General features: G+C 41.7%; 1 protein-coding gene across 4 annotated transcripts in view; it reads right to left on the bottom strand.

Annotated features, from left to right (window-relative positions):
* The window catches only part of sfmbt2 (Scm like with four mbt domains 2), a 192,212-nt gene that overhangs the window by 18,527 nt on the left and 147,321 nt on the right, over positions 1-26,364 (bottom strand). For all 4 annotated transcript variants that reach the window (XM_038811888.1, XM_038811889.1, XM_038811890.1 and 1 more), the window contains exons 15-20: positions 25,523-25,662; positions 20,658-20,767; positions 9,684-9,859; positions 8,573-8,733; positions 7,798-8,064; positions 3,673-3,801 (exon numbers count right to left, since the gene is read on the bottom strand). In XM_038811888.1, the coding sequence (XP_038667816.1) occupies positions 3,673-3,801; positions 7,798-8,064; positions 8,573-8,733; positions 9,684-9,859; positions 20,658-20,767; positions 25,523-25,662 (983 nt within the window). The remainder of the gene's footprint in view (positions 1-3,672; positions 3,802-7,797; positions 8,065-8,572; positions 8,734-9,683; positions 9,860-20,657; positions 20,768-25,522; positions 25,663-26,364) is intronic.

Below are 26,364 nucleotides of genomic sequence, written 5' to 3'. Positions count from 1 at the left end.
CAAGGGGGTGGAATCCTCTTCATCATTAAGACATGTGGGGAGCTAGCTGCAACCATGCGGCTGTTGAACAATTCTTAACAATGAATCATTTTTGTGTTCATTATTGAAGTCTGTGAAAGTGTATTATTACATCTGGCAACGAGGATAAAATATCTCTTTGGGCAAATACCCATTTGAGATATTGCCAGACCATGAGTAATGTATAATGAGGAAATATGGACAGTTGCAAGATGGGTGAGCAATGGAGAGAACACGGAAAGACCCCCACCCCGCACGAGTCAGAATCCCCAAGAAGGGTGAGCGAGATGCAGAAATGTACCTCTATTTACACTGTAGATTAGTAGGTGGTCCGGGTTGCTCAGCGTATTGGGAAGCTGAGGGGCAGGCGCAGAAGAAACTGAATTGGCCGGTAGACTCAAAAGTTAGAAAGGAATGTATAGAGAAAAAACAAGAGAAATGAAGCAAGAGCTGTGGCTTTAAGTTTAAAAAAAGTAGAACTTAAGTAAAAAAAACAAAGAGATGCTGCAAAGTGTTTTTTTCAAGAAATGCACACAGCACAAAATGTTGGTCAAAGTGAGCTGCTCAAGCAGAGAAGTTCTCAACCTTTAAAATAAAGGAAACTGGATGAAGAGCAAGGAATTCCTGCAGTTAAAAAAGCTCCAAAGCTTAAAGAAAACACAGCTGGCACTAGAAAGCAGTGCTGCAGCTTTAAGAATAAAATAAGAAACAACTCAGAACACTCTGCACCTGCAGCGATATTGCAAAGTACAGAAGCCAACTCTATCTGAGCAACTACAGCCTGTGTGGGGAAAAATGATTACTAAGCATTAAAGAAGTAATACCCTTAAAAAGGTCATACATTCAAAATAGCAATGCTCTTTACACGGCAACCACAAGAAGGAAAAAATGGCTAAGGACAGGAAAATTAAAGAAGACCCATTAAAAAGGTGACTTTCAAAAAAAGGACCATAAGCAACAAAGGCCTAAAAGAAAAAGGCAATGGAAGCCCTCAGAGAAGAGGCAATGGAAGCCCTCAGAGAAGAGGCAATGGAGATCACAGAAGGGAGGCACTAGAATAACCCACCAGAAAGAGGACAAAAAACAGACCCCAGAAAGGGGGCAACTTAAAAAAAAAAATCCATAAGCAACAAAGACCCAAGAAAGAGGAGTTAATGAAAGACCCCAGAAAGAGGGGAAACAAGAAAATTGCAGAATGGAAATAAGTTAACATTTTATCAGTGACAGACCTGACCATCAATGAACCCAAAAGGGTTTGCCTGAAGGTAGAATTCCTACAGTGGAGAAGGAGGTCATTTGGCCCATCGAGTCTGCACCAATCATTCGTAAAACCACCCTACACGGACCCAATCCCCGCCAAGTCCCTGTAACCCCAACTAACCGTTGCACACTAAAGGGCAATTTAGCCTGGCCAATCCACCTAACCTGCACATCTTTGGATTGTGGGAGGAAACCGGAGCACCCGGAGGAAATCCACGTAGACACGGAGAGAATGTGCAAACTCCACACAGACAGACAGTCACCCGAGTTCGAAATCAAACCCGGGTCCCTGGCATTGTGAGGCAACAGTGCTAACCATTGTGCCGCTCCGTGTTAAGACAAGTAGAACTGAAGGTTACATTTGTGAAATGGATGTGTCCATTAAGAACGTGAATTCCCTTGGAAAAAACACAGAAATCAAAGATCTCAGAAAAAACTAGGTACTACTGAATGTAAAGAGAAATCAGAAAAAAATAATTAAAGCGCGAGAGAAGACATTAAAACAACAAGATAAAATGACTGACAGCAAACTTTTTAAAAGTTGTAAAAATTTAGAAAATTAAGTTAAGGAGAAATTGATGAGACAAATGTAGAATAAGCTGAACTCCATCAAAAAGCAACTAGAATATAAGAACAAGTCCAGTGAGGAACAGAATCGTAAGAGCAAGAGCTTGAAGAAGGGAAGCTTGACAATGAGAAATTAACTGAAGAGGTAAAAGCACTGAAATTTACAGCGGACTCAGCAAATGAGACAGAAACGTAGATTGCGAGCACGAACAAGATTGCTGAAATGGTCACTAATAGAAAAGCACAAGAACCAATATGATAAAATGTTCGATGAATAAGATGCTCAATTGAAATGCTGGAAAGATAAGAAATTTATCACATGTCCAAAGTACCAGGAACAGAGTACCACGGCCATTCTCTCACATGTGACAGACCAAGATTATGAAAGTACTGTCCAAACAGTGTTGTATTAGGATGATATGTGCCTCCATGTATTTTAATGTAAGGGGCTTGGCAGAACAAGAGTCAACCTGGGCTTGGAAAGTGGCATTGCCCACAAAGTGATGGATGCAGTCACATGGTCAGAGAACAGTCTAGGACAGAACTCAAGTCAACAGCAAGCTTACACGGAACACCTTCATGCAAGATGTCTCAGACCAGACCCCTGTCATACCAAGTAGACATGGAGGGATGGATCGTTCGTAAACACATGGACCACTTTAGGGGTAGAGAGATGCTCCAGCAGTCAGTGTTGCCACCAAGAAATGTTTTTGAACAAGTATCTAATCGACCTGTTGTAGACATAACTGATGTCTCTGTGGAAGGAAGTAGTGATGAACTGCCTGTGCCAGAAGAGGTACCCGTTATTGCAGTTCCAGTTAATGTCGATCCGCTGGAAGCATCTCAGACCACAGAATTAAGTTGCTCCAGAATAAACAGAAAAAATCTTCAAAGACTATTTGTAATTGCCCAATGCATGTATATAATGTTTAGTTGGGATTTAGGACTGAGTTATTTAATTAATGAAGTTTGTGTAAAGGAGTTAAAAGGGACGGATGTGGTGATTGTCCCTTTAAGGACAACAGAGCAGAAAAGATCACCCAGCTTGAGGGACCAATTGGGACTCTAAGCAGGGAATCACTGTATGAAGCTAGCTACAGTCATGCAACTGCTGGACAATTCTTATTAATAAATATTTTTTGTGCTCAATAATGAAGTCTGTGAAAGTGCGCCTTTATAATAATGAAGCAATCATAACTTCCTCTACATTACAGGAAAGTTGTTGCTTTCAAACATTTGGAATGCTTTACACTCCAAAGGATTCATTTCAATTGATTTTATGATTCAATTCACAATATAGACCAGCTGATCTCGGAGGCGTTCATTATACACAAAAAGTATTCTCATGCAAAATTAATTCCCTGGTCATATCAGCAAATAATTTACAATCAAGTTACCTCCTTCTTTACCCCTTCTGGGGTCTTTTAAATTTAAGTACCAATAAGTTGAACCATTTTATCTGCTTGGTATGTTCAATGCTAAAAGACAGATTGACTTTAACACACTTGCTGGAAGTTAGTTATCATGGTGGACTAAAAATCACACAGGTTGCCTTATTCCTTTCGGGACATTATTCCTACAAAACAAATTTCAGCAAAAACAGGAAAATATAGTGGCATCTTTCCTAATATCGAGATGGCAGAATTACAACAAAAATTGATGGTTGTCTCTTGATTTCCCCCCCCCCCCCATTATAAACTTATAAACAAAGGATTTGTTTTATTATACACTGGGAGGAGCATCAAGATGTGCTAAATTATTTAAATACACAGTAATATTGAAGTAACTGTCCTTAAAAGTTTGATAGGTATCCATTTGTAAAATTACCTGTTCCTGAAATATTTTTGCAAGAGGTGCACAGTCTGTGGACTTAATAAATCTAACAACTTCAGCCACTGACCATTCCAAGGGATTATTTTCCAGAACAAGTTTATCTTCTTCACTTTGTCTAATTTCCTGCAGGAGATACAAAAACAACAAATTGATTACTGGGCTGAAATAACTTATATTCAAATATTTATATTTATTTATTCTTTTCAGACAATATCTTTCTTTTTGAAATCTTTTATCATCTAAAATCATCAAAAGAAAAATAAGGGCCTACACGTAGCTAGTGTTTTTTTCTAAAACTAACACATAAAATGATTAAAGATGCAATAACTTCAATAGGTATAAATGCACTGCTGAGTTATACAGTTGCAGGAAGCCCCAGCTTGAATTTGTTGTCTAACAAATTAGGGAGGTAGCTAATCTCAGTTGAGCAGTGGTGGGGCACTACAGTTGCTGCAGAGATTGAGAAAGGGGATGGAAATCACCAAGGCCATCTGCTCCTGATTAATATTTGGGGATTCCTGCTTCGACGGCAGAAATGTGACTCAGGTGAGAACTGTGGGTCAAGCTCAGCTCTCATTTTCCTTTCTCCCAAAGTAAATAATTTACCAACATTCACTAGCTAAACTCACATGTAATGGCAACATATACAAGAGACTGGTAGTATCTGTGGAACTATACACCATTATGGCTTAACTTAAGAGGGGAGAAATTTATAATAATGCAGTGCTGCATACAGCATTTTGATTAATCATAAGAGCAGCATAATATTTTGATACAACAGAACTAATGAGCAGGTTTAATTTGTAGCAATTTAACTGGACATTAAGACTTCAAGTGTTTGTAAAATAATTAATGCATTTTTATGTTTAATTTTGTGGAAATTAACCATTTCACTTTACAATTGCTACACTAAAACATGTAAAGGACGCCTTTATCATAGCTAAGAGTTTGGATTTTCAGGTTCAGGTTATAGTAAAGTATTAAATGCATAAAATCAGTGATCTTTATTTGATGTCTTCTCATAACTTGCATTTCCAGCAGGTAACATTAACAGTGTATTAACATTAATTAAAATTAAAATTAATTAACATTGCATTAACAGTGCAATAAGATCCTGCCAAAAAGAGGGTTCATTACAATACAAAATAAAAGGAATGGGAGGAGCGGCAGTCATTTCTTACTCTCTAATCTTGGCAAAGGCTAATGGCGGGTTTAAATATCTCTCAGAATATGTGTCCCCTTACTTGGTAACCAACTTAATTTATGGTTCCATCCCCATAAATCGGGTCTCTATATAAAACTAAACCTGTGCTAGGAGCATTATCTCAGAAAAATATTCTTAATTGCATACCCAGTCTGCACTGGACTTCATCGAAAAATCAACTTAACTGGTAAACCTTTAAACAAATATAAATGTCAACAAAGCAGAGCTATGAACAGAAAAGCCATGCTGCATGAAATTGCCAATAAATGTTAGATTTGTTGAAATCACACTGGGGATAATTATAACCTGCCCAGCAGAGAACTGATGGGATTCGATCGACGGATCATTTTACATCACAAATGATCTTATCTCCATTTTGGAAAGTAAAATTGGGTTAAATTCAGTGAAGTGCAAAGTGGCCAGCTGATCCAATTTGACATTTCCTTACATATTGTTAGGTTAACTTTAATGCTTTAAAAATCTACTGAATTGGCAGTTCCCACCTAGCTGCTGATGACGCCCAACTCAATTACCACCTTGGCCTCCCAACTGTCTTTAAACTGTCAAACTGCTTCACCCAATTTCAGTAACTAAAGTGCAAACATTTCCTCCAAGTAAGTATTCGGAAGATTGAAGCCATTGTCTCCGGTTCCCCCTCAAACCATGCTCCCTACTCCCTAGCCACCAATTCCATTCCTCAGCCTGGTAACTGTCCGAGGCTCAAAATACTATTTGAAATCTTGATGCCACATTTAACTCTGGCATGTTTCCAACCACATATCCACTAAGACCACCGCCTACTCCAATTGATCAAGCAGCTGGTATTTTGGCCCAATGAGCTGGTTCATCCATTAAATATGATGACTGATCTGACTGTGCCCTTAACTCTACCCTCCACATAAGCCTAGACTCCCTTGTGGATCAAACATCCGTCAATTCAGTCTCGAGTACATTCAATGAAGCATCTCCCAATTAATTCCAAAGACTAACATCCCTCAGAGGGGAAATTACTTCTCATCTCGGTCTTATACGGGAGACCTCTTATTTTTAAACTGTGTCCCCTAGTTCTAGATTCCTCCAGGAAGGGAAACATTCTCTCAGCATATCCCCTGTCAAATCCCTCAAATTCTTATATTTTTAATAAAATTAGTGCTCATTCTTCTAATTTCCAATGAGGCCCAACCTGCTCAACCTTTCCTCTCAAGACAACTCCTTCATTCCAGTAATGACCTGGGCTGGGATTTCTCCCCTACCCGGCGGGACCCCGGGGTGGAGTGTCGTGAACCACTCCGGCGTCGGGCCGCCCCAAAGATGCGGAAGTCTTCGCATCTTTAGGGGCCAAGCCCTCACCTTGAGGGGCTAGGCCCACGCCGGAGTGGTTGGCGCTCTGCCGGCTGGCGTGGACGGCCTTTGGCACCACGCCAGCCGGGGCCGAAAGGACTTCGCTGGCCGGCATAAGTCCGTGCATGCGCCGTAGCGTCAGCGTCTGCTGACGTCATCCCCGCGCATGCGCAGGGGTCACTTCCGCCTCCGTCACGGTGAAGATTGGTGGGCCCCGATCGTGGGCAGGCCACCGTGGGGGCACACTGCGGGGTCCGATCGCCCCGCGCGAGGACCCCGGAGCCCGCCCGTGCCGCCTGCTCCCGTCGGTAAGGTAGGTGGTTTTATCCACGCCGGCGGGAGAGGGTTGACAGCGGCGGGACTTCAGCCCATCGCGGGCCGGAGAATCGCCGAGGGGGGGGGGGGGGCGCCAACCGGCGCGATTCCCGCCCCCGCCGAATCTCTGGGGGCGGAGAATTCGGGACACGGCAGGGACAGGATTGACGATTCTCCAACCCGGCTGGGGGGGTCGAAGAATCCCGCCCCTGATCTCTAACCTTGTCCGACTTTACTCCTGCCTCAGTTCATCTGCTGAAACCCTCATCCAATCCTTTGCTGCTTCTAGTTTTGACTATTCACAGCATTCCTTACTGGCCTCTCACGCTCTACTCTGTAAACTTGAAGTCAGCTAAAACACTGCTGCCTGTATCCAAACTTGTGCCAAAATCCATTGACTCATCGCCCCTTGCATTGGCTCCTGGTTAAGCACCAGCTCAGTTTTACAAGATCACAGACCTGAAATATTAACTTTGTTTATCTCACGATACAGATGCTGCCTAACCTGCTGAATGTTTCCAGCATTTTCAGTTTTACTGCAATTTTAAAAATTGCTCTTTTGTTTTCAAATCCCTCCATCACCTCATCTTTATGTAGACCTTGTCCAGCTACACTACCATCCAAGATATTTGCACTCCTCCATCCACAATATTTGTCACTCTACCATTGGCGACTGTGCGTTCTCCTGTCAAGGCCATACACCCTGAATTCCATTCCTTAATCTCTCCATCTCTCTCGTTCATTTTCCTCCTGCGGTAGCACAGTGGTTAGCACTGCTGCTTCACAGCTCCAGGGACCCGGGTTCAATCCTGCATTGGGTGACTGTCTGTGTGAAGTCTGCACGTTCTCCCAGTGTCTGCGTGGGTTTCCTCCTGGTGCTCCGGTTTCCTCCCACAGCCCAAAGATGTGCAGGGCAGGTGGCTTGGCCATGATAAACTGCCCCTTAGTCTCCAAAAGGTTGGGTGGGACTACTGGGATAGGATGGAAGCGTGGCTTACGTAGCGTGCTCTTTCCAAGGGCCAGTGAAGACTCGATGGGCTAAATGGCCTCCTTCTGACTGTCAATTCTATGATTCTTTTAAGATGCCCCTTAAAATTCACTCAGCTTTTGGTTATATGCCTTAATATCTCATGTGGCTCAGTGCCAAATTGCGTTTGATAATGCTCCTGTGAAGCAGGTTGGGACATTTTATTACGTTAAAGTATAAATACAATTTTAAAACTCAAAATAACCACTTAAGAACACATCATACAATTTACCTTTGGTGCTGAGCATTTAAGAGAATCATATTTGTCATCCTCAGAAAGTGATGATGTTCCCGCCCTTCTTTTTCGCTTTGCCCTGTCTACTACATGAGGGCTGGGTAGTTCTGAAGCTGATCGCAGTCTTCTTAATCGTTTTGGTTTGACATCGGGCATCTCAAAGGATGTGTCGGTTTGATCATCACGCTGTTCAGAGCTTGTTCCATCGCTTCCTGTTTCATCATCGATCATGTCTTGGCCATAATCTTTGTCATCTCCATTTTCCTGTAGTTCATTTTGGATAAATACAAAATGTGCAAGTACAAATAAAGTCAGATGTTGTTGTATTTGCTAAGCCTTAGAATCAGTCATTATTCTTTGTTTTCTGACTTAAACTCGGCATAAGCGACAAGAAGTATAGACGCATTGGTGTTTACCCGTCATTGAAGCATTTGTTCTAATATCATGTGACCTCCACCCACCCCTCCCCCAATCCCATACATCTTTAGCCCCTTTGTCTTCAACCTTATTTAAATCCTTAAATTTTAATATGGTGAATTCGCAATTCTTCCAGTCTGACAACGTTCTGTGAAAACATGTTTCTCTTGCCCTCTGTCCTAAATATTTTACATTTATATAGTTGTACAATTATATATGGATTAAGAGAAAAAATACCACAACCCTACATAATAAGCAAATGCTAATCATGCCAACTATTTGTGGTTAGCACAGTTATAACATTCAGTCAGCAACTTAGTTGCAGTTGCCTCTGTAAATAAAATCCATCTGATACCTGTGCAACATAGTCCACTGAAGTGGATGAGCGCTTTTTCTTTTGGACAAAACAGGACCTGCGCTTTTTCCTGCGCCTAGCAGGTTTTTTATTGTTGTTTTCTATGTTGCTGTGTCCAACAGGAGGTCTGATGATTTTCTTCTTTTTTCCATAGTAATAAGCTGGGACAAAAAAAAATCAATAAAATATACTCAGTGAATGAATGTATACGAGGGCATCACTTCCCTGTTATTATTGGAAAAAGAAATCAAGCAATTCAAATCTACTATGCTTGGGAGCTGCAGAATTTAACTTTTCTTCCTCATCTTAATTTGCAAGAAAAATTGGTCAGGTTAATGATGAATTGGTGATTGTATTGTTCACCTTATGAACTTGACAAATTGATTTGCAAAATACTTCAAATGACAATAACCCTTCAGAAAATGTTAGGCTGCTCTATAACTTCCACTAGTATACTAATTCATCATTAAGACATTTTCAGAATAGGTTTGTATTTATTGTCCAAATATCTTAAAGCTGCAGGATGCATATCACAATTAAAAGCATTTTAGTTCCTATTCTACATTTGTGCAGCAACCAACAAACACAGCACCAACAACTGTATAAAGTAATTAAGTAGTACATCCATATTAATCCAAAGTTGCTGTATTCAGAAAAACAAATGTTGAACTAGGAAGGTGGAAAAGCAAATTGTTCCCATAACATAATGCTTTTCTGTAATCAACTTCAAAATGTACAGAACATCTTGTACTGTTTTCCTCTCCTTTCCAATTCTTGCCTTACTTCAAAGTCCGAGATAATAGAAAGAACTCAATGGCCCAAGAGGATACAAATTACATTTTAATAAGACTAAAAGCCTTGATTCAAAGATCTATTAGCATGGAAAGTATTGCAAAAAAGATTTTGAGGCCAGTTGAAGCCTTTGTAATGACTGGGGCATCGAAAGATTCAAAATTAGTAATGCTTGCATTTACATAGCTATGCCCATGTACAAAGAAACCATTTACTTCCAACAGAATCAAACATAATAGCTCACTATTTCTGACGCATCTACTAAGAACTACTTAGCCATAATATGTGGTTGTAATATTTATCTAGTTATAATACTTACTGTATTTTGTTTTTGTGTGAACAGAGCAATTCTCGGGACATTTGTCAGTAACCATGAGTGGTCCAAACAAGTTTGGGCAGCATTCTAACTTCATGCAAGTCCTTCTGCAGAAATCAGCAACTCGATCTGCCGTCCTTACAATTTTCATAATTGCCCTATATGTTTTCCCTTTGTACCTTGGAATAAACGATAAAAATAATCGATTTGAAACAATTTATTCATTATTTAATGTATGCAGCTCAAGGCCTGGAAGATATTTTTACTCAGCTTGATTTATTTATCACAATATTATTTCAACACTTTCACCTGAATTTACTTAATTCACTTGAAGTAAAACTGCAATCTAATGTTTCTGTATTCAATTTTGACTAAATTGGTGTGATCAGAAACTTTAAATGCCTTCCGTGATAAAAGCTCAAGCTTCGTGAATTTTTCCAAAGAGCAGCAGAGCCATAAAGACCCAAATGGTCTCACCTGCAGTCGCAAGTCTGTACAGAATCAGAAAACCAGTCAGAACAGCAATAGGGGTGTTACACTTGCCTTCCCGGCTCCTAGATTAGCAAGATAATTAATCAGAGTTCTAGTTCCCAATGGCTATCCAGTGATCCTATGATGAATGTTAATTGAAAAGTATCCACTTAGCCAGACTACAAAAATTACAATGAAAGACATTTTCTCAAAAATCTTTTTTTAAAGTTTAAAACAAAGCTTCTGTGATACCAGACTAATTATGTGAAAGCAGTCTTGCAAACCACTGAAGTATCATGTCCAGGAGAAAGAATTTTACTATTTAAAATAAATTAAGGATGTTTCCATTCTTATTTGTATAAGTAACAGTTAACATGCTCGTTCAACTTTGATGGACCAGCAATTCACACGAGTTGAGTTGTAGAAGAGAACAGTGGTTTTAATAAGCTAAGAAGTATGACAGGCTGCTGCTGCTGCCGCACTGAGAGCTGGCCACAGCTCTGCCAATTATATACCTCCCCCAAGGGGCGGAGCCACAGGCAGAGCCAACAGAAGCATCAACACAACAACAGTAAGTAACAGTGAATAAGAACAACAGTGAACATATATACAGTGGTGGATAGCAGTAGGACGAATAACAAATAACGGTAAATATATATATTATAGTAGCAATACGTGGTTCACCACAAACTTCAAGCACACTGTTCCTTGCGGTTGTGTCTTTCCATTTAAAGGTCAAAATATTTTTGACTCTGGATTTTGAGATCTGTCTTTTGTTCAAAATCATCTTTACAAACTGACATTTTGTGGCCTTGAATTTGTAATTACTATTCAAATAAGATATTCAAGAGAACAAAAACATATTTGCTATACATGCACATTATCACTCAGTTGATCAAAAGTAACAATTTGCTTCAGGCGTGAACAATGTACTGGAACAACAGCTCCTTATTTCAGTGAAGAGAGAGTATTAAAGAAATTAGTACCATCAAGCTGAAAGCTAAAACAGGCATTTGTATCAATACAGCAAACCTGTCAATGGTAAGGAAATCTTTTATGGCTTCTTGCCATGATTATTGGCAGCAACAGCTTGGATCTATAGAGAACTTTCAATGTAGAAAAGCGGTGCAAAGAACTTCATCGATATGCATGGCAGAATTGGATGCTGATCCAAATGAGGAGATATTGCAAAGGATGGGCAAAACCTTGGTCAAACTGAATATTTAAGGATGGTCTTCGAGCAGGAGAGGAGATGGAAAGCAGAGGTTTTACGGCAGTGCAATCATGAGTATGAGACTTGCAGTGAACACAATGGTGAAATAATACGTTACAGAAGATTCAAGGGGCCACAGGTGACATTTGGATAAGTGGCTAAAAACTGGATCAGCAATGGGTTTAAGGAAAATCTGAAGGAGGTAGGGGTGGAAAGGAATTCCAAAGCCTATGGCCTAGTCAGTTGAACGCTCATGCCAATAGTGGGATGAAGAAAATAGGGGATAGACAAATGAACAGAGAGTTCTCGGGAGGCTCTAGAACTGAAACAGGTCACAGATGTAAAGAAGGATGTTAGGTATCAGGTAGCCAGTGCAGGGTAGGTGAATTGGCCACTCGAAATTTCCTCTTAATTGGTAAAAAAGAATTATGTGCGCTAAATTTATTTTAAAAAAGATATCAGATAGCCAATATAGGTCAGTAAGTACAGGGCTGACTGGTGAGAGGCTTAGCATTCAATACTAGCTCTGATCACAAAGTAAAGGATTGTAATGTACTGAACTGTATATTTTGTAGCAATCAGTAGATCCATATAAAACTGAATTGAACATCACTAACTCACTATGTTTAAAGAGAAGCACTACAAATCATAGAATCACAGAATGGTTACAGCAGCAGAGGCCATTCGACTGTTGTGGCTGTACGAGCTCTATGCAAGAGCAAATCGCCTTGTCTAACTCTCCTGCCTTTTCTCTGTAGCTCTGCAGATTTTCTTTCCTCAGACAATTGGCCAATTCTCTTTTTAGAGCCAGTACAAAATAATAATAAAGTGAAATAAAAATAAAGTACAACATCAATAAGTCTAAAGAAACTGGGACTGGCAATAAGCAGTTTATGGTTAGTTTCAATTCCAGTCTTGTCATAACTCCACACAACCGTGTACATACTTTGCTGGACATAATTTCCATTATAAGTGTGCTGAAAAGGAATCATCTGTATTTTAAGGTTATTCTAAGGTTGTTTTTTGTAGTTGTACGCAGTTCAGGTTTTAGGGCCGCTCCAATGGGGCATCTTGTCATTTCCCAATACTATATTACACTCTCATAGATCAGAAATATAGATGTCAATTATGGGAACTGACATGCAAACATACTTCAGGTTTGAACATTAAATTTAAAATTGCAAAGGATACTGAAGAAACAAAATGGTTATAAAATATTCCTTTGGGTCACTTGACAGCACCCAGCTCCACCTAACCACCACCTCCTTCTCCATCCCCCAACTGCCTCCAAGCTGTCAGACTAGCTGTCCGACATCTAGTAGTGGATGGTCTGCAATTTATTTCAATTAAACACAAACCAAAGTTATTTTTCTTTGGCTCTCCTAATACTTTCAGTTGCCAGTTCTATTTCCCTCCCTGACAGCATTTCAAGTTAAACAAGACTATTTGCAACCTCAATGTCCTGTTCGATCCCAAGCTCAGCTCCTGATTTCACGTGAACTCCATCACAATGATCACCTAATTCCACCTCTAACATTAACCGTCTGCATACTTGCCTCAGCTTACCTGCTGCTGAAACCTGTTACCTCCAGGCACGACTGTTCAAACCCTCTCCTGAATGCCCTCCCACCATATACCATCCATCAGCTTGACAGAAAACTGTCTGTATCCAAATTTTCACATACTCATTTTTAAGTTTCACTCCTGTTGGTATCTTTTGATGCTCTCACCTTTTTTCATATAGAGCCCTGTTAAAAACCCTGCTGATGTTAAGTGCAAAGGTATCCCAAAAACCAGAAGAGTAACTTGGAACACCGGTTCTTAAGTAGTATATATTTTCAATTTGTATACTGTAAGAAAAGATATGCCAACCAGGGAGGAATAGTTCAGTCATTGCATCAATTATAGAATTGTAAGAATCTACAGTGCGGAAGGAGGCCATTTGGCCCATTGAATCTGCACTGGCCCATGGAAAGAGCGCCTTACTTAAGCCCACACTTTCACCCCATCCCCATAACCCAGCAACCCAACCCAACCATTTTGGACACTAAGGAAAATTTAGCATGGCAATCCACCTAACTTGCACATCTTTCGACTGTGGGAGGAAACAGAGGAAACCCACACAGCCGTGGGGAGAAAGTGACGACTCCACACCGACAGTCACCCTAGCCGGAATTGAACCCGGGTCCCTGAAGCTGTGAGGCAACAGTGCTAACCACTGTCACCGTGCTGCCCCTAATTAATAAATTAAGAAAGAATATTTATTAGCTTAAAAGAAAAAAAAACAGGACAAAAAGGACTACCTGTATAATATACTACAATACTTAATTAGACTGATGGCTATACACAGAGTATATGAAGTTACCTCTTGGTTCCCAACTATCTATGTTTCCTGAACTCAACACTCCTTTATTCCCAAATATCGTCCAATATTATATAACACTATGAGTTAAATCCAGCAGATAGTTACCATGCACAGGTTATTTGGCCATGTTTGGGAAAATCATCTTCAGTTTCAGCGAAGGTGAAACCTTCTGTTTCACTTTTGGATCTCAAGTGGCTGCCCGTTTAGCAATAACTTGTTTTCAGGAGACTGTTTCTGCAGCTGGGTATGGCTGTGATGGTTGGTGCTATTTTCTCTCATTCTCCAGTTAATGTGCTATGAATATATCATTCTTTCCCTTTGACGTTACCCACCTTGTAGATCCAGCTTTTAGGATATATGAGTCAATTGCCTCATCTCTCCACTTCTTCTATACCCTATTGTTTTCCACTAGCCACAAACCTAAACATTTGCTTCTGTCACTGATTTGCATATCAAAATCCCTCCCGTCAGCTGCCCTTCATTTCCCCTTTTTTAAAAAACATTCATACCAATTTAATTCCTTAATCCTAATTTTCCCAAATTCTTAATCCTCTTTAACACAGGAATTTTTGAATGTTCTGTTTTGCCACTCTAGCTATGCTTTTTGTAGGTATTGCATTCGCCCTCTTATCAACCTTTTGATTTGCTTTTCTGCATCTTCTTATTGTTGTATAAATCGCTTTTCTTTTTCTTCTGCGAACGGTTTAGAAGCAGTATTTCCTGAATTGGTATTTTAATCCACTGTTCTCAACATATTAGCGAACTACAAAGGCACAACCATTTCCAGCTCTTGCGTCATTTTTCAAAAAATAATACCTGGGATTTTTTTTGGCCAAAGGGAGTCTTACCCACTGGACAGAAAACTGGTGCGGACCCGATCAGTGCCATGGGGGCGGCCTGGTGAAATCACACGCCCTTCAGGCACCCCCCATAACTGAGAGCCCTGGTGGCAGACCTGCAGCGATAGTTATTAGCTGCATCCCTCGGATGCCCAGGATTAGCCTGGGACCCCATGCCAAAGGTGAGCAAGAGCGGGATGGCGATCTCAGGGATGGGAATTGCAGGAGGGGTTGAGGTCGGAGTAAAGGAGTGGCTTTTAGCGGCTACACATTTCTGAGTGCACTGGAAAACGATGGACCTTCTGTTTAATCTCTGAACAACCACTAAATTAATGGGCTCAGGGATAATGGCTGACAATTAGCTCATAAATGAGCCTACTTGACAACCTGCCACCGGTGGCTGGGAATCCCTAGTCAGCCCCTTCAACCATCCTATTATCAAGGAAGAAATAGCGAGGCATCTGGATGGAAATTGTCCCATTGGGCAGACGCAGCAAGGGTTCATTAAGGGCAGGTCGTGCCTACCTAATTTAGTGGAATTTTTTGAGGACATTACCAGTGCGGTAGATAACGGGGAGCCAATGGATGTGGTATGTCTGGATTTCCAGAAAGCTTTTGACAAGGTGCCACACAAAAGGTTGCTACATAAGATAAGATGCATGGCATTAAGGGTAAAGTAGTAGCATGGATAGAGGATTGGTTAATTAATAGAAAGCAAAGAGTGGGGATTAATGGGTGTTTCTCTGGTTGGCAATCAGAAGCCAGTAGTGTCCCTCAGGGATCAGTGTTGGGCCCACAATTTACACAGTTTGCAGACGACACTAAGATGAGTGGTAAAGCAAAAAGTGCAGAGGATACTGAAAGTCTGCAGAGGCATTTGGATAGGTTAAGTCAATGGGCTAGGGTCTGGCAGATGGAATACAAAGTTGACAAATGTGAGGTTATCCATTTTGGTAGGAATAACAGCAAAAGGGATTATTATTTAAATGATAAAATATTAAAACATGCTGCTGTGCAGAGAGACCTGGGTGTGCTAGTGCATGAGTCGTAAAAAGTTGGTTTACAAGTGTAGCAGGTGATTAAGAAGGAAAATTGAATTTTGTCCTTCATTGCTAGAGGGATGGAGTTTAAGACTAGGGAAGTTATGCTGCAATTGTATAACTTGTCAGTGAGGCCACACCTGGGATATTGTGTTCCGTTTTGGTCTCCTTACCTGAGAAAGGACGTACTCGCACTGGAGGGTGTGCAGAGGAGATTCACTAGGTTAATCCCAGTGCTGAAGTGGTTGGATTACGAGGAGGTTGAGTAGACTGGGACTGTACTCGTTGGAATTTGAAGGATGAGGGGGGGATCTTATAGAAACATATAAAAGTATGAAGGGAATAGATAGGATAGATGCGGGTAGGTTGTTTCCACTGGCGGGTGAAAGCAGACCTAGGGGGCATAGCCTCAAAATAAGGGGAAGTAGATTTAGGAGGAAATTCTTCACCCAAAGGGTTGTGAATCTATGGAATTCCTTGCCCAGTGAAGCAGTTGAGGCTCCTTCAATTAAATGTTTTTAAGATAAAGATAGATAGTTTTTTGACGAATAAAGGGATTAAGGGTTCTGGTGTTCGGGCCGGAAAGTGGAGCTGAGTCCACAAAAGATCAGCCATGATCTCATTGAATGGCGGAGCAGGCTCGAAGGGCCAGATGGCCTACTCCTGCTCCTAGTTCTTGTATTCTTATCCCACTTAATTGGTGGGGGGGTTACACTTGCTGGGAGATTGATGTGGGCCTTCTCCCAAGATTAAGTGGGCCCAGATACCATGTTTCCAACCACAATGTTTCTGTATTCCTGTATAAGCATATTAATATTGATTTACTTCCTTACAGCATAAGAAATTCTATGCACGGCATGGAAACTGTTGATATGCAACTAGAAGATCACAATCCGGCCTTGTAGAACAACTTGATTACTTTAGAAATAAAATAGTCTCACTGTGCCTTTAAAGCACTTGAAGCAAGCACCTCCGCTGAGGGTTGTGGGGGAATGAGAGAGAAAGAGTGGGAAGGTAAAATATAAAAGTGCGACATTAATTTAAGAAAATTGTAATATGTTGGAGAAATTATTGAATTTTTTTTTAAAAAAGGATCACTTCACACCAGTTAACTGTTTTTATTTCTACACGTTTTATTTAGACACCACAATTTAACTTGATTAGTCACTGTATTTACTGCATTAAAACAAAAAAGCTTAACTACTTGGGCTTCTAGTCTTTTACATGCTAATTATGCTTTTATGTATAAAAGGCTTTTTAATTAATTGCCTATGGCACTTCAATATCAATATTAACATACACTACATAGATAGAAAATCATTATTTAAATTTTAAATTAGTTTCAATCAGGTAGTTCATGATGTGGAGATGCCGGTGTTGGACTGGGGTGAGCACAGTAAGAAGTCTTACAACACCAGGTTAAAGTCCAACAGGTTTGTTTCAAACACTAGCTTTCGGAGCACTGCTCCTTCCTCATGTGAATGAAGAGGTATGTTCCAGAAACATATATATAGACAAAATTCAAAGATGCAAGACAATGCTTAGAACGTGAGCATTTGCAGGTAATTAAGTCTTTACAGATCCAGAGATAGGGGGTCTCAAGCCAGGACAGTTGGTAGGATTTCACAAGCCTAGGCCAGATGGTAGGGGATGAATGTAACGCAACATGAATCCCAGGTCCTGGTTGAGGCCGCACTCACGTGCGCGGAACTTGGCTATAATTAGGCTATAAAAGGTAGTTCATAAAAGCATAAAACCTAATTCTACACATACACACTGTACAATCAGAAATAAATTAAAGCATTTTCTATGAACCAACAATATGTTATAGCTGTGCTAAACTTGATGGTACAATCTAAAATGGTACTTCCGAACCCGTCAGCATTTTGTTTTGTTACAAAAGCTGGTAGTGCATGTATAAACACAAATGGAACATCCTCACAATACAAACCTTGGGTATAAAATAACTAATTTAACTTTAAAAAATAAGTTAACATCAACTTTAATGAGGCAATTCACAGTTGTGTAATGGTAATTCACTGGATTTATAATGCAAAGGCCAATGCTCTGGAAATGTCATCCCATCACAACAGCTGGTAGAATCTAAATTCAATGAACAAAAACTTGGAATTGTAAAACTAGTCTCAGTAATGGCACCCATGAAACTGTCATTGGTTGTTGAAAAAACCCATCTGGTTCACTGTTGCTGTTTAGGGAAGGAAATCTGCCGTCCTCACCTGGTCTGTCCTACATGTGATTCCGGACTGACAGTAATGTGGTTGACTCTTAACTGCCCTCTGAAATGGCTTGACACTTAGTTAAACTGCAATTTGGGATGGGTAACAAATACTGGTCTTGCCTGGCCCCCCCCCCCCATCCGAATCATACAATCTCTACAGTGCAGGAGACCATTCGGTCCATCGGGTCTACACCGTCCTTTGAAAGAGCACCCTACCTAGGCCCTGTCATATCCCCGTAACCTTACCTAACCCACACATTACTGGACATTAAGGGACAATTTTTAGCATGACCAACCCAGCTAACCTGCACATCTTTGGACATGACAGAATAAATTAATAATGCAGTCTCAAAGAATTGCTTCTTTAGAACAATAGAAAATCTTAAGAAAATGTGCAAATTATATACAAGGTACTTTTTCAGTGACTTTCATGTATAAATGCATGTACCGCCTGTACTTAATTACTCTGTCTGCTATATGTACACAGATGTTAACTCACCAACAGTAATCGGATTAACATGGCTAACATTTGTCGAATGATAACACACACTGAAGAATGTAGAACAAGCATGAAAAGTGCTCATGAAGAGTCATCGTTGAAACGTTAACTCTTGCTTCTCTCCACAGATGTGGCCTGACCTACTGAGTACTTCCAAAATGTTTTTGTTTTTAATTCAGATTTCCAGCCTCTGCAGTATTTTGCTTTTGCATTATGTTAAGTGCTCATATGAAATCATGGCAAATTAGAAAGTCCGTCCAAAAAAACCAAGGGGGAAAGAAGTAGACATTTCCTTTGTTATCCAAGTGCTTACTTATTTCAAGAAACTAAGCACTGCAAAGCTTGCTTATTTCAAGAATCCAAGCACTCCAAAGCTTTCAGCAATAAATCATTCACATCCAAATGAAAAAAAAATCTTTCTTCATCTTCTTAAAATCACATGAATGCAAGATGACATTCTTTTAATAGCAACAGGAAATTATTCAAAGTGCATGAAGGTAGCTATTTATTATTTTAGAACATCACACCCTAACATGAAATAAATTTCTAGTTATCTGCATAAGGAAAACCAGACTTCAAAACATCATAGGAATGGTTAACAAGATAGCAATTGCAGAGGCAAAGACTATTTTCTATATGAAACCCTAAATCCCAGAACATAAATTCATTACAGCTAACATTTTAGAACTTCCTGATTTAAAATACGACTGCTCCAAAATTGACACAGTACATGGAAGTGTAAGTAAAACGTAAAGTAACTATGGTCCCAGATGACCATAGGCTGCCTTCCCCTTTGACGGGGCAAGCTAACCTGTTGATTATTTCACACGAGGATCACCACACCTCAGGCAAGGAGCAAGGTTGAGAAGGCAGAGCCTTCATGAATAACTTCTGCCGGCGTTGGAATTGAACCCGTGCTATTGGCCTTGATCTGCATCACAAACTAGCTGTCCAGTCAACTGAGCTAAACCAGAAGTGCAACAGGAACAGCTTTGGTACTCCTGATATAAACTTGGAGCTAATGCCTAAATGCCAACACCTCTGTGGTGTTCCTCTAATTGCCTGAGGACTAAAAATATTGCCTACTTTCTTTGATGTTGGAGTAAGTCTGGGTTCTGGTAGTGGACTGGACTGTTCGGAGTCCAGAGGCAAAAATGAGGTTTTCTAATAGCTTGGCAAACTGTTACATATTCCATTAGTGTTCAGACTATCAAGTTACCAAAGGTGAAAACCTTGTTTTCTTGTGAACTCACAAAATATTGAGTTTTTCCAGCTGTCTTTGCCTCATCATAGATGAGATGTGACTTTCAAAGCCAAGGAGCTGAATGTTTGACTGAAGAGCGCATTAAATCTTTTTGTATTCAAAGTGGGTATGTAATCTCACATTCAACACACCTGAGTTACCATCTTGGACTTCAGATTCAAAGTTAACAGGCTAAAAGTCTGCCCATGAAAGCCTGAATAGTTTGCAGGCTGACATCTAAATTGGAAGCTAACCACGCTGTAAAGTACAGAATCATCAGCAGAGAGAGAGTAATGCCACCTTTGATGGTCTCCATGATTCAACAAAAAAGAAAAAAGAAAAACTCAGAATGACATGTGGGATGCATCACTGGTGGAATGTAACAAGATGCCAAAATATGATTTATAATAACTCAGCATTTTCCAAGAGACATCTGCGTTGGATTTGTACAATGGGAACGCAGTCTATCTTTCAGTGTAGCTTCCAGGGATGTCCAATTACCTCTTCTTCCATTGTCAACTGACATTGCAAATTTAGTGCCACTAAAACTATGTTTTCTTTCAAATATAATTTGCACATATTCTCTCGATCTCAGTTATGTCTGTTTTTTCCCCAAGGGATTACCTTCAATTAATACACTTTGCCATTGTAGCTAACATGTGTACTTTTTGAAGATAATTTCTGAAGAAGGAATAATTTGCTACCTGCTATTTTTATCATTTAGCAGCATGTCCACCAGCGAGCCCGAACACAATACTCACCAATTACGAAACAACTGCATAAGAGGATTGGACACCTGTTCCATAGTACGTGTATCATAATTTTGTGACAGGAAGCGCTCACAAAAAAAATACTTTCAATTGCAAAAATGAATCAAACTGTTAAACATCAATTGTGGTTCATAAGGTGCACAACAGTACTTGTGGTCGACTAAGAAACAAGTTAGTCACCTTGTGCAACACACATATTGGGCACGCTGGGGGTTATTTACCCACCATTACTCAGTAATTTACTTATCAGCAAGCCAACTAATCACATCTTCAGAAAAGCAGACCCTGTTCGACTTACTTAGCTTTTAGTGTCTCTTCTTGACAGTTCCATTCTGGGTCATCCTCGAGTTGCAATTCCCGGAGCACCCGGCCTGGTTTGTAGGCTGCATTAATCAACAGAGTGAGAACCTATTTAAGGTAAAGAACAGTTACAAAGATCAATTCGAGAGCCAGTATCCCAAACTTTAAAACAAAATATAAAGACTGAATATTTTGTCTAAATATTTCTAATATGGGGGCTGGTTTAGCACAGAGCTAAATCGCTGGCTTTGAAAGCAGACCAAGGTAAGCCAGCAGCACAGTTCAATTCCCGTACCAGCCTCCCCGAACAGGCACCGGAATGTGGCGACTAGAAGTTTCACAGTAACTTTACTTGAAGCCTACTTGTGACAATAAGCGATTTTCATTTCATTTAATTAATATCGGAAATATTGGTTTCAGAAAACTCTTGCACAGCTGGTGACAATGTTGAAAAGTCTGGCTTTAACAATGACAAATGAAAATTCAAAACACCTGGCCTTAAGGAAATATAGTTCTACAAAATATTTTAACTTATGCTTTCCTTGGCAGCTGATATCCTGGATCCAACTTTATGCCAAGGAACTACAATTTTGGAATTCAGGGACAGAAACTTGTTCTAGTTCTCTCATTACTGTCCACGACGTGGGGGATGTATTTTACGTTCCCCCGCTGGGTGGGTTTTGGGCAGGGATGTACTTAATGGGGAGGTGTCCCAACAACTTCCCGCAGAACTCACCCTTGTAATGCCAAAATTGGCAGCCCACCATATTCAAATAAGTAATCAAGGTTAATTAATTGGTTATCGTGCCAATTGACCTTGATAATACACTGCCTATACAATAAAGTGTTTGGTATGGTCTATCAGGCAGGAGCAGCACATGGTTTTTTTAAAAAAGTTCTTGAAAGGGCAGGAAGGGGGATTTTGCTATTCAGGGGCTGTCCTTTGCCTATCACAGGGCCCCCCCTAAGATTGAAGACACTTCTTTCCTACACCACGCCCACAGGCTTCAACCCACCCCTGCCTGCACCCCACCCACTCCCTGAACTACCCAAAGCCTTCTTCCCAGGAACTGAGACTTCCAGGTTCCAGGGATCCATAGGTGTTCTTCCTTCTCCTGCAATCCCGGCAGCAGCCACTGGCACACTTGGCGCTGTCAGGACTGCTGGCAATCTTATTTCCAGCAGCTCTAGAGGGTGGCACTATGGTTCCCCAGTGAGGGGTGGAAGTCACACTTGGCCCCCTTTAGGTGCCCCACAACCCTTTATGATTGCAGGACAGATTGGCGGGGAGCATGTCGCTCCGTACTCTTAGGTTTGTACATTCTGTCCCTTCCTGCCATTCTGATCATCATTTCCCTTATTGCTACTTTGCTCTTTTGTCTTGCATTCTCTGTTCATCACATATCCCCAAACCTGATACCTTGCCCCCACTATTTAGTTTAAAAAAACTCTCTCGCGGGCAACACAGTGGCGCAGTGGTTAGCACTGCTGCCTCAGAGCGATGAGGACCGGGTTCCATCCCAGCCCCAGGTCACTGGTGGTGTGGAGTTTGTACATTCTCCCCATATCTGCATGGGTCTCACTCCCACAACCCAAGGATGTGCAGGCCACGCTAAATTACCCCTTTATTGGACTTCATTTTTTAATCCCTCTTTACCGCCCTAGTTATACAATTCACCAGAACACTCATCCCAGCATGGTTCAGGTGAAGGCCATCTCAAATGGAACAGCTATCATTTTACCAGTGTACGGAGTCAAAACCTATTCCTTCCCACCAGTACTTAACTCTCTAATATGATTCGCCCTGTGCCAATTTACTTGTGGCTCAGGTAGCAATCCCGAGATTATCTGTAAGGTGCTGCTTTTTAATTTTAGACCAGTTCATACTCTCTCAGCAGAACCGCTTTCCTGATTCTACTAATAGATTTGTGCCCAAGTGGATCACAACAACTTCAAGTTTCTATCCAGCCCCGGAGCAGATATCCTGAAGCCCCGTGCTGCGCAGGCATGTCAGCTGTCTGGACTCCTGCTCTCGGCTTGAGAGAACTGTGTCTATTCCCCTGATTATACTGTTCCCGACTACCACTCCATTCGGATTAACTCTCCCCGCTTGAATAGTTTCCTGTATCAATGTGCCAAGGTCAGTTTCCTCATCTACCCTGCAGCCACCTCTTACAACCATACAGGTAGCAAGGGCATTGACTTCTACCTATATGGATGAGCTCAGGGTAAAGAAAAATACTTATTTTAATAATAATAATAATCATCATCTTTATTTCACAAGTAGGCTTACATTAACATTGCAATCAAGTTACTGCGAAAAGCCACGAGTCACCACACTCCGGCGCCTGTTCGAGGGAGAATTCAGAATGTACAATTCATCTCACAGCATGTCTTTTGGGACTTCTGAGAGGAAACCGGAGCACCTGGAGAAAACGCACCCAGGGAGAACGTGCAGACTCCGCACAGTGACCCAAGCTGGGTATTGAAACTGGGACCCTGGCGCTGTAAACCATTATGCTAACCACTGTGCTGCTGTGCTGCCCTTAAAACTCAAAGTGACAAAGAGAACCTTTCTTGGTTTAAACTGATCGGTAAAACATAGAATGAGATAATTAATTGCATCCGCAATGAATTATAATTTCAGTTCAGATTGTTAAAAATTTGGTTGCTCCTGTAAACAGTGTTGTGGAAAATTCCAAAATGTGACGCATCTCCCAATCCAGGATTCTTCCTCAGTGACTTAAATTCCTGCTTGTGTACTTCAAATGTGAAATTGAAACCAGGTATAGCACGTTTCGCTCTATGTATAGCTTCCCCAACCTGCTAACGCAATTCTGCAACCCGCCCCCCCCCGCCATGGCATTTGCTGAGTTACTACCTTCTCCCTACCGTACGAGGGTGACACGATCCCCCTTTCAAAGACCCTCATTCTATAGAGGCCTCTGCACCAAGGAGCCCCCCCCCCTCCCCACCCCAGGAAATTCTCCTTCGTCTTCTCCATAGAATCCCTACAACGCAGAAGGAAGCCATTTGGCTCATAGTGTGCACCAACCCTCTGAAAAGCACCACAACCAGCCCTCCCCCACCCCCCACCACCACCACACAAACACACACACGATCCCCACCTAGCCTGCTCATCTTTGGACTTTTTAGGGCCAGATTTTCAAATGCCCTCGTTTAGGACCAGGTGCAATTTGAAAATTATAGTCCTCCAGTTCGTGGGGATTATTTAATACCTCCGTAACAATTTCAAATTTTCAAAGGGCTGGTGGAGGGGATGGAACTGGCAAACTGCTTTTTCCGCAATACTGGGCCATTAAGTTTCCAGGGGAAGGTGCATTTGGGAATGTGGGGCCCCCGCCGGGTGGGAGAATCGCTGGGATGTCGGCGTGACTCCTGCCCCTGCCGTCCTCCCAATTCTCCCGCCCACTCCCCCCCCCCCCCAAGAAACCGGCCCGGCGTAAGTCGCGCGCCCGCCTCGAAAAATGGCAGGGTCCGGTGTGACTCAATGGGCCCCGGGGCTGTCCGGATTCTCCGCCCCGCGATGGGACGAAGTCCCGCCCGTTCTATGCCGGTCCCGCCGGCGTAAATTGGAGTTGGTCCCTTACTGGCGGGACCTGGTGGCGGGGGCGAACTCTGGGGTTCTTAGGGGGTCGCAGGAGGGGTTTGGCTCCGGTGGGTGCCCCCACTGTGGCCTGGCCCATGGTCGGGGCACACCGATCCGTGGGCAGGCGTGTGCCGTGGGGGCACTCGATTCCTTCTGTACCAGAGGCTGTGATCATCCGCCATTCCCAGTGTGGAAGTGAATTCCTGTGTACATGTGCCGGGATGTCACCAGCATGCGCTGGCGCTCCCACGCATGCACCAACTTGCGCCGGCCGGCAGAGGCCCTTCAGCGCCGATTGGCGCGGCGCCAGGCCCCTATCCCGCCAGCCGGCGGGGTGCCAACTACTCCGGGGCGGGCCTAGCCCCTGAAGGTGCGGAGGACTCGGGTACGGGAGAATCCCACCCGTGATTTTCAATCTTTATTTTGGTGAATCTGAACAGTCTGGTGCTCATTAGCCTCCACCTGTTAGGATCAATTGAAAATTTGTTATTTGTTAAAAACAGAAGCATGATTCTTCTAGCAAGACAGTGTTTGGTGTTGCCCGTTAATCAGCAAGGCAGAGGCAGCCCCCATCATGGCTGCTATCTGCTTTTGTTGTTGGTGTCAGGTAGGCAGCTCATATTTCTTGGTGTTTCTAATTGGGTACCGAACTTGCCTTTTGCCAATCAGACCACTTGCATTTAAAAAGCTAATTGTAAGAGCAACGCAGCTCAGGCAGGGGTTGTAACCGGAAATCCTTCCTGGTGGTAGCTTCCCAACCCAGCTTTGAAAATCTGGCCCTTGGTCTCAAATGTGTATTTCCTCACCCTCTTCTTCCTGCATCTCCCTCATTCTCACTAGAACATAGAACAGTACAGCACAGAACAGGCCCTTCGGCCCTCGATGTTGTGCTGAGCAATGATCACCCTATTCAAACCCACGTATCCACCCTATACCCGTTACCCAACAACCCCCCCAACCTTACTTTTAGGACACTGCGGACAATTTAGCATGGCCAATCCACTCTTCCTGTTTTTATTGCTCTTCCTTTCTACAGTACTCAGGCTCTAATTGAAATTAATGTTATTTTGCTACCAATCTTACTAAGTTACGACAGTTAATACTGGATTTATTTCAACTATTTAGGGTGGAGCTGGGATTTCAAAAGTGAACGTTTGCGTATCATGGTTTTATTCAAGAAAATATTAGCTCTCAACTTCTGAAACCTTCTGGTTAGCTAGGTAATATGATTTTAAATTTTCCATCTGGCCTACCTCCTTCAGAACAAGCACACATTTTCCAGGTCCAACTGATTGAGGAAGTTCTGCTATTCGTCCTTTGTTTAGATATGGACCTGAGAAACAGCGATGGTTGAAATATATTTTGGAACAGCAGTACTTGCCATTGGTGGTACCTAGAGAAAGGCAATAAGCTTTACCATGATTTAGATTCTTGTCAATGAATATATTAAAATTGAGGAGACCCAACCCGAAAACAAACCTATAATGTAAAGCTTTGAGAACTTGCTGCAGCAAAATAAAAGTAGATGATAACATTAATGAAAACCAATGGATCAAATACAAACAAGATACAATTACTGCTGTGTGTAAACACAGATCCACAACCTGATCAGTAGTGGAGAGCAAAAGAAAGCCTCAGTATAAATTTGGGATGATAAATTTGCCATGGACATAATGGCTTGTTGAAAACCATCCTGGCCTCAACAACGTATGGTCAAGACCTATAGAGTCCACCTTAACATTCTTCTCTATAGACTGCAGCTTAAGCTTCCCCAGTCTGTCCTCATAATTCAGCCCCCTTACAGTCTTGCATCACTTGTGTGGATACTTCAATTTGATTCTTCATGCTTAATCGTAACCTTCCACACCTGCTGGGAATGGTTAGGTTGGCGTGGGGTTGTAATTTTACTTCAGGCTTTTTCCTCCCAACTTCAAGGAGTGTATAAAATCAGGCAGGATGTAAACTGGGTGTTTGGCATGAAACAGCCCGATTCTCCTGCACTTGGCCTAGTTAGGCTACAATTTGCAATTCAATCATTCTGGCCAACCTTGATTTGGTTCCTTATCCATATAGTGAGGGACTAAGACCTCACCCT

Source organism: Scyliorhinus canicula, chromosome 11 (assembly GCF_902713615.1).
Source record: "Scyliorhinus canicula chromosome 11, sScyCan1.1, whole genome shotgun sequence".
Taxonomy (NCBI): Eukaryota; Metazoa; Chordata; class Chondrichthyes; order Carcharhiniformes; family Scyliorhinidae; genus Scyliorhinus; species Scyliorhinus canicula.
Note: the sequence above shows the minus strand (reverse complement) of the source record. Positions and strands in the feature narration are given on the sequence as shown.